The 19,303-nt window shown below is 47.2% G+C and overlaps 1 protein-coding gene across 2 annotated transcripts in view; it reads right to left on the bottom strand.

The window, feature by feature from the left end:
• Positions 1-19,303, bottom strand: part of PCSK6 (proprotein convertase subtilisin/kexin type 6) — a 157,804-nt gene that overhangs the window by 90,311 nt on the left and 48,190 nt on the right. For both annotated transcript variants that reach the window (XM_021940917.2, XM_031668291.1), the window contains exon 7: positions 4,457-4,629. In XM_021940917.2, the coding sequence (XP_021796609.1) occupies positions 4,457-4,629 (173 nt within the window). The remainder of the gene's footprint in view (positions 1-4,456; positions 4,630-19,303) is intronic.

The raw sequence follows: 19,303 nt of genomic DNA, 5'->3' as shown, positions 1-19,303 counted from the left end.
CTGGGTGAAGACAGAATAGGTGAAAAAGGTTATGTCCAGGAAGCTGGTAGCAGCTTGTGGGTGTCCTGTCAGAGCTCCCCGTGGTCTCTGCTGTGGGTAAGTATCAGGGTGGTCTGAGTCACATCACTAGCCAAGTCCAGAGCCTCATTTGTGTGTAGGTTTTCTTTCCTTTTTTTTTTTTTTTTTTTTTTTTGAGACAGGGGTCTTACCCAGGCTGGTCTGGAACTCCTGGGCTCAGGCGATCCTCCTGCCTCAGCCTTCAGGGTAGCTGTGCTTACAGAAGTGCGCCGCCATGCCCAGCTGTGCACCGGTGTACATTGTTAAGAACGTACACACAAAAGCAAGTGTTTGAAAGACAGCAGCTGTCAGGGCAGATTCCTGAAGCTCTGCTCTATCCCATACCCACAGGATGGATGATTTCTGACCACATTGAGAATCATTCCAGCCACAAATACCAGCTAAAGATTAGCGAGTGGAAGACTGAACTGACCAATATAGTCCAGATGGCTGGATGGGCTGGTGGTACACAGCCGGCCCGAGAGCAGGGCCAGCGTCCACTTCCACGGGAAACTGGAGCCACTAGCTGGCTACCACATCTTTACTGAGGACCCTCCTTCCCAAACAAATGCAGGAAATTTATACTTATGCTCAACAATTGGCCAATTTAAAGATAACTTACACCCCAATTCTGCAATCCCCATAGAGCCAAATTGAAGTCTGCTGCTGACCAAACATGTCACACTCACTTTTGGAGCACAATGACTGGACCTGCCTGCTCTGTACACTCACGCCACAGAGGTTTGTAAACCAAGGAGACTCCAGCTCCAACTTGAGGCTCCCAAGAAAGCCCACAGGAAAGTTCTTGAAGCCCACGCAGCCCCGCAGCTTAAGGCTGCCTTGTCCACTCTGCTTTCTGCATCCGCAAGGTGAACCTTGTCTGGGTGGCCAAGAGTTTAACAGAAAGGTCACTCCCAGAAAAGCTAACCTTCTGAGAAGAAGGCACAAATTGCTCAGGAAGCTGGTGTGTGTGTGTGCATGTGATTACCTGCAGGAAGAGATTCAGCTGAAGCCGGTTTAAAGCAACTACAATGCAAATCAAAAGGTATTTAACCCATCAGAGCCTCTCCTTATTCCAGGTGAGAATTAGTCCTAGACACTGCCACTCCTAACTCCCCACCCCACTTGAAATGACTCATAAAATGTCCGTTTGCAAGGTGGAGCATGCAACCTTATTGCTCCAGGAGCAGAGAGAATGGCCAAAAACAGCGCTCCCCAAACTTGAATGTGTACACCCTGGAGTCACCTGGGAACCCTGTTACAATGCAGACTTGCACCCCAAAGTCCAGGGTGGGCCTGAGAGTGTGCATCCCTAATGAGGTCCCAGAGGATGTCAGTGCTGCTGGCTCTGGACCCCACTTTGAATACCAAGAGCCTGAAATGCTCAAGGTTTGCATTTACAGCATGCACCATGCATTTATTATGAGACCAACCCACCCTCATAGGTGTCAACGTATCAACAACCTTTCCCCTCCTTAAAACGGTTTCCGGGAAGGAGACATGGAAATGAGGTGAGGAAACAGTCAGATCTGAGGAGTGTAGAGATGTTTTAACTGTCTCTGAAGACTTTATTTTCACTTCCCAGATCTTCCAGTGGCTTCATGGAAGCCATGGGACAGAAGCTGTAGGGGACATTTCAACCCTAGCCGTGAACTTGCACTTCTTTTCAGTAAACTCACAACTTCAACCCAATCAAATCGTATTTCAGAGTCTTCCCTGGGGAGGGAGAGCTCATTTCATGAGCTCAGAAGCACTGCTACTGAGGGCTAGCAAACACCGGCTACCTGGAGGCGGCCAGTGTCTTTAGCCACAGCAATGTCTAATCGCCCTTCTGAATAACCAGGTGTGAGAGGAGTAAGGCTTCCTAAGGACCAACATTAAACAGATCTTTATGCCAAGTTACAGCTTCTACAGTCTCCCACCACCAGACCACATCATCTACCAAAGATAAAGTCGGATTTTACAGAAGATTGTAGGTGACAAATAGGGCCACAAGGGGGAAAAACAGATGGGGGAATGTGGTTTGGTTTGAGATCATCAAATTTCTAGGAGGATTTTCAGTGACAGATTGAGACAGGTGCAATTTAAGTTTCTCTGTATGACATATTTTACTTCCAAATGACGAAAAAAAAAAATCAAATGACCTCAGTATTTCACGAAACTGTGACAAGGATGAGGGGAAACCACATGATCCTCTCTGCAACTTTCCCACTCCCCTGACAGCTGGATGAAACCAACACTGCTCAGAACTCAGAATGCAAAGATCCCTCTCTGCAGCTCCAACCTCCCCAAGCCTCGCACAGGCTCAGTGAACCAGACAGCCCAAACGATCACTGTCAAACAACCAGGACCCCTCCTGGAGAGAGGGTGCCTCATCCTAGGAGCTCAATCTTTGGAAATCATCCCATAGAAATGACAGACGCTCCGCAGTAACCCCATCCAAAGCAATATGTTCTATGCAGGAAATGCCATCTCCAGCTTACCCACCCTCTCCGAAGCTTAAATTTAGCTTAATTTTTAAGATGTCTCGTTTGTCATCAAGACGGAGATCCAAGCAATCCAGTGAGTTGGGGCTGGGAACCAAGTAATAGAAGGGTGATTTATGTATTCGGCAGTACTTGGTGGATAGCAGCTGACTTGGTCATACCTGAGTCTGCCAGCACTCACTCGGCCCAGCCTCGGGCCTGGCTTGAGGGCTCAGCAGCCTGATTGAAGCTGCCTTGGTGTTTTCTTGGAGGAATGGAGACAAAGGAAGCTGTCCAGTGTCACAAGGATGCACACTAGGTCCCGTGCTGTGTGCGTGCATGTGTGTGTCTACACTGCCCCTCTTCCTTAATTTTCCTTCTCACATTGAGTGTCTGGGTGAGTACTAAACTTGGAGGGACATGGGGGTAGATACCCCATATTTGGTCATTGGTTTCTCAGGCATTCAAGCCCTGAGTGGTTGGGGGGTGGGGGCAGTAGAGAAGGAAGCTTCTGTCTCACACTTGCAGAATGACACCAAGTCCTTCAGAGGAGGTGCAGGCGGGTGAAGCTGGCAGGAGGTAGAAGATGCAGTGTAGGCCTGATGCCCGGGAAAGGTAGGAAGTGGAAGAAACTCCAGGGTTTCAGCAGGGCAGCAGGGCAGCAAGGCAGCAGGCCTGGGGGGTCTTCTAAGAGAAAAATGCTCATCCCCATAAGAGGAAAGTAATAGATAGTGACCAAACTCAATGCACCCAGGAAAGCAATCAAATGATATTACTTAGAGAAAGGAAATCATGAACACAGTTTAAAAACAGATTCCTCCTCTGTGGGACAGGACTCGGGGGTGGGCACAGAGAGACAGAGAAAGACTGTTCGCAATATAATCTCTTCCTATTATCTGACTGACTTATTAGCTGTTTATGAGCCACTGTGTAATCACTATGCATGGGTTATAATACGATGAGAACTTTAAAAATATTTTAAATGATATAAATTTAATGGGCTTGACTCCTGCCACCACCTCCCCATTCTCCCATCCCCCACAGGAGAAGTCAGAGAAGCCTGGACTTCCTGCTGGAACTCCCTGTGCCCACTCTATACAACAGTCACTGACCACACATTGAACTTTGGGCTGGGGCCTGTTCAGCCACCCAGGGCCTCCTGGAAGCTGACCACAGCTCTGTCTGCCTGCTCCAAGAAGCTGTCCTCACCCAGAAATCTGCCTTGCCACCCTGCTTGTAAGAACTGGCTCATCTGCAGCCACCCCCTCCCTCTTCCTCAGCCTTCCTGACACACAAGGATCCGGAACCAAAGACCACAGAGTGGCTGGCGGGTGGCCTCGCAGGAGCCTGCCAGCCTCCCCTTGGCCCATCAGCAGAGAAGCATCTTTGCTCTGCCTAGCCCCTTGTGAGGTTCTCCTGGAGAAGTTCGAATTGGGCTGGGCTGTGTGCTGGTAGGGGACACCCTGACCACTGCTTCCTGCTGCAGTGCGGCCTGGGTGAGTACATACTCCGCGACGAATGCAGAAAGTTCCACGGCTGGGTGTTTCTAAGGGCAGGTGGGCCGAGGCCCCTGCATAGTCCAAGTAACAGGCCGGGGAGCTGCCTTGGACCCCTGTCACCCACCTGTGTACCCCCTTCAGCCAGGGATAGGTAAACTCCAAGGCAGAGGGGGTCGTGCTAGCAGTGACCACCTGGTTGTCACTGCAACAGCTGTTCTGGAACAAGGCAAAAACACTTCTGCTCTCGTTGGTAAAGAGCCACTTCTCAGACTCCCCAAGTGACTCCTCCACACTGGCCCTGGCACCTGGCACAGCAGAGTCTTTCCAGTCTGGTTTCAGGGCTGTGGCCAGTGTCACTCTGGTATTTAATTGTTAAAAATGTTTACTGTCACCCTTGTCCCAGAGTGCTCCCTTGTAGCCCTGGGTTACTCACACCTTTTTAATGCCATACTCGAAAGCCTGCTTAGCCAGTCGGCCGGGCCCGTCCACCGTCTTCCCATCGTCGTCCGGCCCCCAGCTGGCACTGTAAATGTCGATGTAGTTGGGTCTGATGCCCAGCGACTTTGCCTCGACCACATCTGTGACGTCGCCATCCAGCATGCGGATGCCTGAAAGCACAGAGGAGGCTCAATGTCGGCACCCAGCGCTCCGGGCACACAGCGACCGGAACCCGGGCCCAGGAAACTCAGACAAGGACACTGTATCACAGAGTCCCTCCCCAGCAGGGGCTGTTCCCTGTCATTTTGCAAAACTGGCTCCTCTTCTCCATGCTGGCTGATGTGAAAGAATTAAAATGACAACTCAGGCCAGGGCAACAAAAGAAACCAAGCTATTTCCCAAAGAGAGAGTTTAGTTTCCCTCAGTGCTATGATGTCCTGCTGGTATCTAACAATGCATATTTCTGTTTCTTATTTTAAAAAACAAGAACTATAATAATAATAATTATTATTACTTTGAGGAAGAGTCTCACTCAGTCACCCAGGCTGGAGGGCAGTGGTGCAATCTTGGCTCAAAGCAACCTCCACCTCCCGGGTTCAAGTGATTCTTCTGCCTCAGCCTCCCGAGTAGCTGGGACTACAGGCACACACCACCATGCCCGGCTAACTTTTTTATTTTTAATAGAGACAGGATTTGGCCATGTTGGCCAGGCTGGTCTCGAAAAGTCCCACGACCTCAAGTGATCCACCTGCCTCAAACTCCCAAAGTGCTGGGATTACAGGTGTGAGACACCACTGCCAGCTAAAACGCACATTTCTATAACGGAACTCCAGAGCCTTTTCAACTCTCCCAGCTGTTGAGAGTTCACATCTGTTTCTCTTTCCTTTATAATTCTACTCTGACGTACAACTTATGATGTACCAAATAATGAGGTTTCAACCTGGAAGACAGAGGCCTCCACTCTAGGTTATAATGGAAGGGACTGGGGTCTTGGACTTCGCTGGCCAGCTCATCTCCATTTGGGTTTGGGATCTATGTTCCCTGGAGGGGTCTTTAGAGGTGGGGAGTCCAGCTTCCTCAAGAGCACCCCAAAAAGAGAGGGGTGAGGGGCTCCCACAAGTCTCTCCCAATGCCTGCCATCCCAGCCAGGGGCCTCCCTTCTTGCCTCATACTTCGCATCTGCCTTTATCACTGGTTGCCCTCTGCAGCCAGAAAGTCGCCCAAACAACAGTGCCTCCCCCAGAGAAGGCATCTGAGAAAGGCCTAGCATGAAACGGGGAAGCAGAGGGGTAATGACAGCCATGGGCACACTCTTCCTGGATTCTAGTAGATACAGAAAGTTGACTTCTCTGGGGCTCCGGGAATCTTGCCACCCGAACCTGGGTCAGCTCTCTTCACGGCCACTTGACACCCACAGCTCCCCGCTTAGAGGCCCCTGGGAGCCCCTCACCCACGGGGCCCAGCTCTGTGTGTGTGATGACCATGCCTTCATCAAGACAAATTCTAAATCTTAGAGCTATTTAAGACGCAATGGAAAAGAGGACTTCTTCTGATTATAAGAATAGTATATGCTCTTGCCCAAACTTTGGGAAATAGAGAAATAAGCAAAAATATTTTGGCTATTTTCTTTTCTTTTTTTGTTTTAGAGATGGGGTCTCATTCTGCCACCCAGGCTGGAATGCAGTGACACAGATCATAGCTCACTGCAGCCTCGAACACCTAGGCTCAAGCAATCATCCCACCTCAGCCTCCCAAGCAGCTAGGACCACAGGTACACACCACTGCACCTGGCTGGTTATTTTCTTCTAGTCTTTTTCTTTGCCTCTAGCATACACCTTCTTTCCAAATCCTTTTTTTCCCCTACTGAGCTTTATACAGAGCATTCCCCTGTGCCATTAAAGACTCTTCCAAGGCTTAGTGGCTGCAGCTCCCTGCCACCATGCACACACCGCTGGCCCAGGCAGCCTTCCTTCTGAGGTTCACCTTCTGAAGTAGGGGTTCCCCACCTCACCCACACTAGTCTGCGCCTGTTTGTTCTATATCCCAGAATCTACATCAACACGTAGTGCATACTCAAAAGCAGAAACTTTAAATATGATTGACTTTAAAAAACAAAATAGTGACTCTTCCCTGAGGTTAAAAGAGGTGGTGTAGGACTCATGCAGAAGAGCCACAGGAAGGAGACCCTGGAGGTAACACCCTCCCTGGGCGCTCAGGGACAAACATTTTATGTGAGTGGAATCCTACTGTCCCATCCACTTAAATGATAATCACGGGTAAGCTCTTTTGATGGAAATTGATGGGCAGAGATCCCTAACACATATATTTCAAAGGTTCTCGTCCTATAATCTTTCACCCAGTAGCACATGGATTATAAACAAATAACTAAATGTACTTCTTGACTTGCCAGGGTAAGAAACTTCCAACCTAAAAGGAATTTGAAGATGATTTCGCTGCAGTAAATTCTTCCATTCCATCCATTCATTCTACCCAGTTTTGAAGGTTCAGGTTTCCCTAAGGTTTTCCCCTTAACATATACCCTGAATTTTCCCAGGCATGAATCAAGACAGAGAATACAAGAGTCACCACAGACAGTTCTTGGGAGGCCAGGTAGGGTAGCTGGCAGTGGGAAAGGGAGGACAACTCTAGGGCTCAGCACGTTGACCTGAACACTTCGGTGGGACACCAAGCTTAATGGAAACTTCTGCTCCAAAAGGCTGAAACTGTATTCAAAATCAATGTCAGAGAAATTTATACCAAAGAAATAGCAAGGTTGAGGCATAGGAGACATCAGAAGTTCAACAGTGCTAGAGCCATTTGGCAGTGTCAGCCAAGTGGGCATGGGCAGTGATTGAGGATGGGGCTGAAGTCATGGGAAGAGCCATCTCTTTATAGCTTGAAGGCCTTAACAAAGAGCAGCAGGAATAAATTTAACTTCCGTGTTATCTATCTTCTCTTCTGCCTCCACCTATTTCCCTTCCTCTCTTTCCTACCTCAGCGACCTGGCTGCAGCACAGCCCGGGGAAGCCACTGGTGTCCAGGCACTGAGATAGCACAGGGCAAGTGGACTTAGATGCCTTGACGCCTGCTCCCAAGCGGAAGCCCACAGAGTGGAGCTGTCACCCACAGTGTGCCTCGGAGCCTGCAGGAGGGAGACAGGGCATGCCATGAGTGAAGACCTTGCCTTCACCAACAACTGTGACCAGGTAGTGACTTTGAAGTTCTCCCGTCTCGCTAGGCCTTAGTCTTCTGCATACTGCAATGATGATAGTTATCATATATAGAGGGATGTCAAACAAATGAAATCGGATGATCCGTGTAAAGGGTCTGGCACACAGTAAGCATTCAACGTGTGTGTTTGCTGCTAGTTTGACCCCACCGAGCCTCAGTTTTCCCACCTGTAAAAATGGAAGTAGTAACAATAACTGATTGGTTTTTCTTTTTGTTTTCTAAAAACATATGACTTGATAAGCACAAAAGATTGTATGTCACATACACGTTAGTTATAAAGCCTAATAAAAAAATGGATACCCATGAACCCTTCACCCCTGATGCAAGAACAGGAACATGACCCACTGGGGGCCTCTACTCCTGTGTCCTCCCTGTCACTCCCCGGTTCTCAGAGAAAAATGATCAGAATTTTTGGGTTATTCATGCCATTGCCTTTTTTTTTTTTTTTTTTTTTTTGAGACGGCGTCTCACTCTGTTGCCCAGGCTGGAGGGCAGTGGCGCCATTTTGGCTCACTGCAACCTCCGCCTCCCAGGTTCAAGTGATTCTCCCCACCTCAGCCAACCAAGTAGCCGGGATTACAGGCGCCCACCACCACATGTGGCTAAGTTTTGTGTTTTTTAGCAGAAACAGGGTTTCACCATGTTGGCCAGGCTGGTCTTGAACTCCTGACCTCAGGTTATCTGCCCACCTCACATGCCATTGCTTTTTAAATACTACTAGTTTAATACAATTGTATATATGCTTAAGTGATATATTGTTTAATTTTGTTTGTACTGAGAATTAATCCTTTGTTGGTAATACAGGTTATAAAAATCTCCCAGTGTATGCTTGATCTTCTCACTGTGTTTATGGTATCTCTTGATAAACAGAGGTTCTTAATTTTAATAGAGCAAGAGCTCACCTCCCTGTGAAGATCAAAGGAGTCATAACAGGGGCCAACCTTCTCCGGGTTTGTTGGCATCTATTGTAAGGTTCCTTCCCCGCTTTTATAGGCAGGGCAGAGCCACCTCTAGGCCCAGCCCACATGGGCTGAGCATCAGCTCATTGTACTTCCTCCTTTCTGGATAGAGAGGAGGGGTCGGGTGGACATGAAGTGGGGTGTTTCCCAAACCTTTGGTCCATGTGCCTGGCATCCCATCTCCATGGCAGTGTCAGGGACACTGGGCCCAAGTGTCCAGCTCTCTCAGCTGGGAACCTCCAAGAAAAGGGCCAGGGCCAGGACCAATGCAAGAGGCTGGCAAGAGCATGGCCCCTGGCAAGATACAGAGCAGCAAACAGCAGGGAGAAGAAAGTGGGGTCAGAGAGTCCTGGGGTGGAATCTCACTTCTACATGACCTTGGGCCATGGTCTCAACCTCTCTAAATCATGTTTTCTACAATATTTATCTACCGGGGCAGTTAAGAAGATTAATGAAAAGCTAAGTTGAGGCCCTGGTCTTGGTACTGCTGGAGAAATGGCAGCAGGGTTCTTTTTGCCCTTACATTCGGCCATGGACTCTCCAGGGGAGGAGACCTCACTGGTCACACAGGGGGTCAAGACCAATTCTGATGCTCTAATGGTGAAACTGATCCTATTCTAGGATTCTCTCTATAAGTTATAGGTGTTGAAATGCCTATTTTTGAACAAGAAGAACGGGATGCCAGGAGACATCCAAAAATACATAAAAACATATGACCAGAATGATTTCCCAACACCTCTCTCCATGCTTTTCATCTTGGAAGAAGACTGACTGATGTGTGGGAAAGCAAGCATCATGCGCTTAGATTTTAATGAAGCATCTATTTTCCCCAACACTGACAAGTTGCCAAAAAAGAAAAGGTAAATATTTTCAGTAGAAGCCTGCTGTTCCAACATGAGCTTTAAATGTGAATGGCTCTCTGGAAATGCCGAGGAGAAGAAAAACAGTAACGATTTCTCTAATGAAAAAAGAAAGGCCCGTTTACTATAAAATGTCAGATATAAACTTGATTTGGGCAAATCGTTTTGGTGGCATCGATGGCAATGAGCTCCCCATTGTCAGCTTGCTAACAGACTGCTTTTTGGCATGCTAGGTTCAGAGCACAGTGTGGCACAATGAACACGCCTGCCCGGTGCCCTCTAAGGACAAGTCTGTGGGTGTGAGGCAGGAGGAGTGTTGAGTAGAAGGAAGATGGTTGCTTTGGAGAACCTGGTGCCTTTGTGTTTGAGGGAAGAACTCGGGGTGCTATGGGAACCAATCCCCGCACTGACAATTCCAGCTGCCCACAGAAGTTCCATCCAGGAAAGAATCACACCACTTTGCCTTGCTTTAAATAATACATGCATTCCTATAAAATCTCCTACACCCAATAATATTTTAAATGCCCTGGGAGAACTTGCTGAAATGAATGATTTTATAAGTCACTTAATTAAGTTAAAAACAAACAAACAAACAAAACCAAAAAAAAGCCACTTTTTTTTCATAGTGACCTGTCTTTCCTCCCTTTCCCCTGCTTCCAATTTTTTTTTTTCCAAGACAGAGTCTCCCTCTGTCATCCAGGCTGGAGAGCAGTGGCGTGATCTCAGCTCACTGCAACCTCGCCTCCCAGGTTCAAGTGATTCTCCTGCCTCAGCCACTGCAGTAGCTGGGATTACAGGTGCATGCTACCACACCCGGCTAATTTTTCTATTTTTAGTAGAGATGGGGCTTCGCCATGTTGGCCAGCCTGGTCTCAAACTCCTGACCTCAAGTGATCCACCCATCTCGGCCTCCCAAAGTGCTGGGATTACAGGTATGAACCACCGTCCCCGGCCTCCTGCTTCTAATGTATGTCTCGACTTTCCAAATAGCAGGCTTGTATAAGGCAAGGTGAACCTATCAACATGCAGCTGGCCCCAGTCAGCACGAGACACAGCCTTTCCCCTGAAAACTTTCTAGGAAGCTCAGCATTAAGAGCAATGGGAAGAACACACCCACACGCCCACACACGCACGCACACATGCACATCAATACAAGTCAGCCCTCCTGCCCGGGTGGTTAACGGCTGGAGGAAGGCAGGGAGCGGGACATGCCGGGCCCACTTTTGTTTATTGAGAAGTAATGTATTTTGCCTTCAGCAAATGAATGGCAATGCAGAAGCAATGAACAGCAGCAAATAAAATTAGACTGTCGCTTCCTGAGTGTGACAAACAGGCCTCCCCAACACATTTTGCTCATTAGCCCTGGGTTTATTTTAGTAAGTCCATAGAGAATTATGTTTTGTTTTTGTTTTGTTTTTTCAGTAAAACTATAGCACATTCTGTTCTATGAGCATCCATTCTGGGCCAAGTAAGGTTTCAACAGTTATTTAGAAATGCTACAATCCTAAAAGGTTTCTGTCAACCCTCGTTATCACCTAAGACAATAGACACGACTCTCAAATTGCTAACTATGCCCCCACAGGACAGCCTTGTTCTAGGAACTCCAGGGACCTGTGGTCTGCTGAGTTGTCAAGGCAGATCTACGTTCACCATTGTGACATCAAGTGTGTGGGGACCCGCGGGGAATCACCAAGCCAAATCTCTTCCTGCTTCCTGTTCTGTTCCTGATGCCCTGATGGAGCCACTCCACCTCCTTCTAGAGTGGAAATGCAGCTATAGCCAGCGGTGCCCCTTATGGGCATGTCCTGCACGCAGCCCTGGATCCAGGAGATGTGGTCTGTCTCAGGTCGGGTCCTGTGATAACTAAGACTGGCTTCCCCAGTCTGTGGTCCATGTGTCTGGCATCCCATCTCCATAGCTGTGTCATGGACACAGGTGGCCAGCTCTCTCAACCAGCAACCTCCAAGAGAAGGGCCACGACCAGTGTGGTCTGGCAAGGGTAGGGCCACTGGCAAGACACAGAGCAGCTCATGGTAGGGGGAAGAGAGCTGGGGTCAGAGAGTCCTGGGGTGTAATCTCGGCTCTGCATAACCTTGGGCCATAGTCTCAGCCTCTTTAAATCATGTTTTCTATAACATCTATCTGCCAAGGCAGTTGAGAAGATTAATGAAAAGCTAAGTTGAGGCCCAGGTCCTGGTCCTGGGATAACTTCGGTATTACCCATCTTCTCTTCTGGCTCCATCTATTTCCCTTCCTCTTGTATTTTCAGTATCTGATGCTTTGACATCTAGGGCTTGCTGACCCTGGAGAGACTGTTCCTTCAGGGGCTACCCAGTGTCTTGGGATAGTAAACTACCCATCAGGAGTGTGCTTTTCACATGCAAGCCAACTAATCCAGAGTCTGCACCCCAGCCCCCTCCATCACAGGCTCTCACACACCAAGCCACTACTCCCCTAACCTAACCACCCAAGGCCAGGTGTCAGGCAGCTAGGGACAGCTCCTATTCCCCTGAGTCTGCTGAAATTATTCAAAGTAGCTGATTCTGAACTTGCCTTCTCTGCCTCACCCACACCTTCCTACAGAATCCATCATAAGGCCTCTGGCCCATGTTTTCCCCTCTCTCCTGCCTCCTGACAGACCCCAGTGCTTCCCTGTGTGGCCCTGCATGCAGTACTGGGACACATCCTCTTGGGAACTGTAACAAACCACCTTTTCAATGCATGACAGTGGTCTCCTCATCAGCTGGCCTTGCCAAACCTAAATAATAAGGAAAACAATTGTATATATTTAAATAGATCTCTCTTTGATAACTGGGTCCTGTTGATTCTTCAAAGAACAATATAAAACTGGAAAAGCCTTAGCCATGATCTAGAGATTTGACATCTAGGCTGACCCTTTCATGGTCTTCCTACTAGGGAATGAGGGCTGGAGAACAGAAGTGCATGGCCCAGGCACTCACAGGGAGCCAGTGAGAGCCGGCAGCTTGGGACACAGGACAGGACAGCAGGCTTCTGAGCCAGATGGAGCACCTGTACATCTGCACCGCACATGAGGACGGCAAGGAACCCCAGAGGAGGCACACGTGCAAAGAAAGCAAACCCATGTCCTGAATGGACCTCTGAAGGAGACACGGCCGGTGAAAAGGAGACGTTCACGCCGCCATGAACAAAGGCCACCCTGGAGCTTGTTTCTAAGACTTAGCATGCTCTCTTCCTGTCTCTTTGCTTCTTTCTTATGTACACCCAGGAAGAAAGCCTCTCAGCAGCCATCTCGGGAACCCAGATCTGTGCAGCCCACAGCATTCGAGAGCCAGCCTCACCCATCCTCTGTGCGTGTCTGCAGGAGGGCAGCCTGGGGAGGGCACGGCCACCAGGGAGACACAGGGCAGAAGGGGCTATGCCAGTTCTTGTCCATCTCCTCCTTCCTATGGCTCCTGCTTAGGCTGGGGATGCTCAGATCTAGCAGGCAGGGGCCTTGGATAAGGATGTGTCGGGGGGAGGTGAGGGACGAGAAAGTGGGGAACCCCCGCTCCCTAACAGCACCAGCTCCTAACATTCACCAAATCCCCCCAAACCCCCCAGTGCATTTTAAATCCTCTTGCAGTTGAAAATGCATTGGGAACCTTTGAAGATTAATCTACAGCTTAAACTGTTCTCTTAAAATGCTCACAAGCCTAAACTGCTTAATGGAAACACTAATGAGACTGAATTCTGTGACTCAGAATTAACATAATTAACCAATTTATGGGCATGGATTAATTTAGCTGTTATGTACTTAACATTTTTGTGTTTATGAAAGGAAAAACAGGATTCAGTTCCCCAATCAAAATATGGAGCAAAAATGCCAACAGGAATCTGGTCGCTGCTGTTTACTTTTCCTTCCCAGAAACAGGGTAAACATGCTCTGAAAAGATGCACCTATGTCCGGGAGCCTGAGCTGGGGAGCTTTTCTGTTTGTCAGGTGGGAGGGCTCCCTGCGGTCTCCAGCTGCCCTGCTCCCTTGCTGCAGGCCCCAAATGCAGCCTACTCCAGATCCACCTCAGGGATCCTGCCCTGTGGGCTGGCGATGCTTCTCAAAAGCAGGGAGGCTGGGCACGGTGGCTCATGCCTGTAATCCCAGCACTTTGGGAGGCTGAGGCGGGCGGATCACGAGGTCAGGAGATCGAGACCATCCTGGCTAACACAGTGAAACACTGTCTCTACTAAAAATGCAAAAAATTAGCCAAGTGTGGTGGCGGGCGCCTGTAGTCCCAGCTACTCAGGAAGCTGAGGCAGGAGAATGGCGTGAACCCGGGAGGGGGAGCTTGCAGTGAGCTGAAATCGCGCCACTACACTCCAGCCTCGGCCACAGAGCGAGACTCTGTTTCAAAAAAATAAATAAATAAATAATGCAGGGAAACTGTACCATAATGCAGTGTCCCTCATGACACCCCTCCTGCCTTAGGAAAGTGTCTGAATCTTGTTAAGTATCAGCACACGTGAGGAACTTGCTAAAGGGTAGAAGCCTGGTAAAGTTAAAGGGGTGAGGGCCCCACTCACCTGCCCTGTATATTGCAAACTTCCCTGAGAGAGCAGGTTCCACTCTGGCCAAGCCAGCACACCTGGCTCCCCAGCAAGCTTTTCTAAGGATGCCGCATGGGGCACGAAGCCAGGAGGACCTGGTGCAGTGGATGGGCTCACATCCTCAGCCTGCATTCTAGGAGGGACCTTCACACTGTTTTTGTTTTTTGTTTTGTTTTGTTTTGTTTTTTTTGAGTTAGAGTCTTGCTCTGTTGCCCAGGCCGGAGTGCAGTGCCACAATCATGGCTCAGTGCAGCTTCAAACATCTAGGCTTAAGAGACCTCCCTGCCTCAGCCTCCTGAGTGGCTGGGATTACAGGCAAGAGCCACCATGCCTGGCTAATTTTTAAATTTTTTGTAGACACAGGATCTCACTATGTTGTTGAGGCTGGTTTCAAACTCCTGGCCTCAAGTGAACCTCCTGCGTTGGCCTCCCAAAGTGCAGGGATTTTAAGTGTGAGCCACTATGCTTGGCCAGGGCCTTTACAATTCTGCAGGCCCCAGCAGGAAGGGCTTGCCATGCAGCTCAGCCTGCACTCACCTTGTAGGTGAGCTGACGGCAGTGGAGGCAGCCACGTCTGAGAGCCCCCCACCACCAATGCCACCCTGAAGCAGATGGGCTGGGAGGGAAGGAACATTAGAGAGAGAGAGAGAAGGAGAACTATGTGCCAGGCCAAAATTAAAAAGACAAAAAAGTGAACAGAGCAAGAGAGCAAAGAAAGGATGAATGAGAAGAGAGGCTAGGAAATGTCTGCTGCCCTCTCTCGCTCCCTCCTGTGCTGCTCCCATTATCATAATTTTTTAGGCCGGGAGGAAGAGGTGAGGCCAAGATATGCTTGGAAGGAATCAGAATTCAGTCAAGAAGAATACAGTTATACACTGTGAAGGCTTCCCCTTCTGCTTCTGTTTCTGGCCACTGGGCTTGGTGGCAGCTGTTCTCATCTGGTCACCGTTATGTCCTAGCATCAGAGGGCTACGATTGCAAAGGTGGAATCCAGGCTTCAGGGCAACAGGCCTAAGCTCAAGCCTCTGCTCTGCCTCTTGGCAGCTGAGTGAACCCGGACGTGGCAATTCATCTCTCTGTTAGTCTCCCCTTGTGAGAAACGGCCAAGAGAACGTCCAATGCACAGACGCCCACTAAGAACTGGATGCAAAGATGACTACAAGTGCTTGGCAATCAGCAGCAATCGGCAAGAGGTGTCACCATCTGCATCACAGTGAAAAGACTCAGGACACCCGACCCAGGAGGAAGACTGAGCACGCAGCCTACCTCTCCCCAGGGCCTGGATCCCTAGGAATAAAACTTAAAACGAACAAATCTGAACCAGCCCTGGGAAACGAGATCAGCACAGACAAGCTGCCTTGAGGCACTGAGGAAAGACCGGAAGTGGAGGGCATCAGGTGGCAGCAGGAGGCGGTGTCCTAGCAGGAGGACATCTGAGTGGGGAATGATTCCAGAGCTGCGGAAGGTGCCAGGCCAGGTGTGCAAGGACAAGAGGAGCCCCAAACAGGCCTCGGAGTAAGGAGCCGGGGTGGCAGGTCAGCTGCCTCAGCCTCCAGGCTGAGTGGGGACAGCAGCAGAGTCATCTTGAGGCTGGTGCAGTGAGACAGGGTCCCGAGGCCAGAGCACCAGGATGATGCCCTGGGAGCGGGGAGTCTTTCTAGCACCCTCTCAGAAATGCTATCCAGCAACAGGCCCCTCCACTCCACATCACAGAAAGACCCCTGCCGTCAGACCAGACAACCACCCACAGCCACATGGGGATCTGTGAGCACATGCAGGGGTGGACAACCAAGAAGCAGCCCATGTTTGAGGAAAACCAATCCCAAGAAAGAGGGGCACCCAATTAAAAAGCAATATGAACCAAACCAGAGGGACCCGAGGAGACAGGGCTAATAGAACAAATGGAAAAACCCATACACAATAAGTAGGCCAAATGCCACGGTAAGGAACCGTGGCACCACCCCCACCTACGGCAGCACAGCCTGAGTGGCGAGCCTAGACCTCCACCCACGCGAGGATGAAATGAGGCGCCCAACCCTGCTGCTGGGGCATGTCAGGAAACAGCAGGTAGGAAGCAGGGCTTTTATCCCCAGCAACCTCAAAAGGGGTCCACTTGCGTGGTGCCAGCAGATACCATGCCATGAGCCTGGTCTTCCAACCACACCCAGCAGTAACAAAGTGTCCGCTCCCTCCCCTGGAGTTGTGTCAGGATGCCTGGCGGAGAGTCAGAAGCCTCACTGTTGCTCACAGTAATGAGGGGACCTGCACTGTGGGGTCATGGGAGGCACACAGGGAGTGGGACCCCCCGCCCCTACTCAGCACTGATGAGGAGCCTTCCCACCCTTGGGTATCAGCAGAGGGTGAATGGGGGCCCTGGACATACCTACATCTGGCAATAATGAAATGGTACCCCTTGTCCTCTGCAGCAACAGTGCCAGAGAGAGCCAGCTGAAACAGAAGGCTGAAATCAGGTATAGCCTCATAACATAATGCGAAAATGTTCAGGTTTCAAAGGAATATCACATGTCATTCCAAGAACAACTAGGAAGATCTCAAATGCGTAAAGAAAGACAATCACCGATGCCAACATGGAGGAAACAGGGGTGCTGGAACCATCTGACAAACATTTTATTCATTTTCTTCCTTTTTTTAGGTTTACCTTTTAAAATTACTTTTAAGGATATATTAATTGTATATTAATAAAGATTTTAAAGAAGCCATGATAAAAATACCTAGGTGAGCAATTACAAATATGCCTAAAACAAATGAAAAAATAGAAAGTCTCAATAAAGAAACCGAAAGTCTCAGCAAAGAAATAGAAGATGTAAGAGGAACCAAGTAGAATTATTAGAACTGAAAATACAATAATCAAAAAGCTCAGTGGATGGGCTCAATAACAGAACCCACAGGACAGAAGAAAGAGTGAACTAGGAAATAAAAAATATACACATAGAATTACCCAATCTGAACAACATAAAGAAAAAAAATTTTTTAAATATGAACAGAGTATTAGGGACTTGCGAGACTATAACAAAGATCTAAACTTCATGTCACTAGAGTGGACAGGAGGAGAGGAAAAAGGGCCAGGCATGGTGGCTCACACCTGTAATCCCAGCACTTTGGAGGCCAAGGCAGGAGGATTGCCTGTGGCCAGGAGTTTGAGGTTACAGTGTGCTATGATCACCCCACTGCACTCCAGCCTGAGCGACAGAATGAGACCCATCTCAAAATAAATAAATAAATAAATAAATAAATAAATAAAACAAGAAGAAGAAGAAGAAGAAGGGGAGGAAAAAGAAGTGGGGGCTGGAAAAGTTCTCAAAGAAATAATGGCTAAATGCTCTCCAAATTTGGCAAGAGATATAAACCCACAGATTCACCAAGTTTACTTTCAAGTTTTCTAAATTACATTTGATGGTTGAAGCAAAAATTACAACACTGTCTGATGTGGTTCTAAATGAATGTATGTTTGAGATGTATGTATATTACAAATATAAATGGGAGAGAATAATGGGATATAAAGGAAGGTAAGGCTTCTATACCTCACTCACGCTGGTAAAATGACAACATCCATAAAATTGATTGTGATAAGTTACGTGTATATAATACCAAGGGAAGCCACTAAAAAAGCTATACAAGAAGATATACTCAGAAACATTATACAACAAGCGAAATTCTAAAAGGTGTTCAAGTAACCCACAGGAAGGTGGGAAAAAAAAATAGAGAAACTAAATACAGAGAAAAAAGAAGAGAGAAGTTAAAATGGCAGACTTAACCCCTAATGTATCAATAATTACATTAAATATTAACTATCTAAATACAGTAATTAAAATAGATTGGCAAGTGAATCTAAAAACATTGCTAATGTTTGACAGCAGACTGGGGGGCTATAGTTAGCAACAATATATTAAATATTTCAGTGTAGAAGAGAGGACTTGAAATGTTACCAACACATAGACATGATAAATACCCAAGATGACGGATACCCCAAATATCTTGATCATTCTACATTCTATGCATGTAGAAAACATTCACATGTACCTCATAAATATGTAAAATACTGTTTATCAACAAAAGAAAAAAAACCAAGAGGCAACTTCTACTATACTGCACTCTCTAATAAAATTTTTATACAAGAAAAATAAATAAAAACATGGCCCAAATATATGCTATCTACAGGAGACTCAATTCAAATATAACAATATAGGCAGGTTGAAAGCAAAAAGATGGAAAAATATATACCATACAACCATTAATCAAAGGAAAGTAGGAGTAGCTGTATTAATATCAGATAAAGTAGACTTCACAGCAAAAAAAATTTACCTGAGACAAACAGACACCCCTTATCAGCAACACTGAATTCCAGAGACCATGGGGTAAGATTTTTAAAATTACGAGTGAAAATTATTTTGAACTTAAAGTCAAAACCTAGCCAAATTTGTAGGGAGAAAATAATGACATTTTTAGACTTCAAGGACTCAGAAAATTTACTATCTATATAACCATTCATACATATAGCAAGCACTCAAAATATCTTTTGAGAATGAACAATTTAATAGATGAGAAAATCTAGTAAAATAAAAAATTCACATAACAAAAAGATGTAAGAAAAAAGAAACAATGGTGACCAAAGAAATTAGTTAGATTTTATACTGAAGCTCACATAATTGTTGATGCATAATGTAAAGTTGTTAAAAATAATATGGAGTTAAATTTTTGAATGATCCCAATTCAAGGAGGTGATGACAGAGAGAAGATGGCAGAGGAATAGAGCTATGGTAAGTTTCTTACGTTGCTCAGGTGAAAGAGTTAAGTATTGATTAGTGCTAAACACTGTAGAGAAATATAAATTCCAATAACTATGCTTAAAGAGTAACAGAATAACAGATTTAGAATGTAAAAATTTCAACCCATTAGAATGAAAGAAAAGAGAAGAAACTACCTATAACCAGCAAAAGGAACATAAAGATGGATTGGTAGACAGATGGATGGATGGATGGATGGATGGATAAATAGATCAAAATACAATAATAGAAATAAATCCAAAGATATATGAAATCAGCACATGTACGAATATAACAAAGTCCTTCTTTAAAGAGACTCTTCAACTGTGTTAAAAACATAAATCCAGATACATGCTGCTTATAAAACCAACATTAGAAATAAAGAATATATGAGAAAAAGGATAACATAATTTAGCAAGTGTGCTACTTTTATCAATCAAAGTACAG

Source organism: Papio anubis, chromosome 7 (assembly GCF_008728515.1).
Source record: "Papio anubis isolate 15944 chromosome 7, Panubis1.0, whole genome shotgun sequence".
Classification (NCBI taxonomy): Eukaryota; Metazoa; Chordata; class Mammalia; order Primates; family Cercopithecidae; genus Papio; species Papio anubis.
This window is presented reverse-complemented; position numbering and strand designations above follow the sequence as displayed.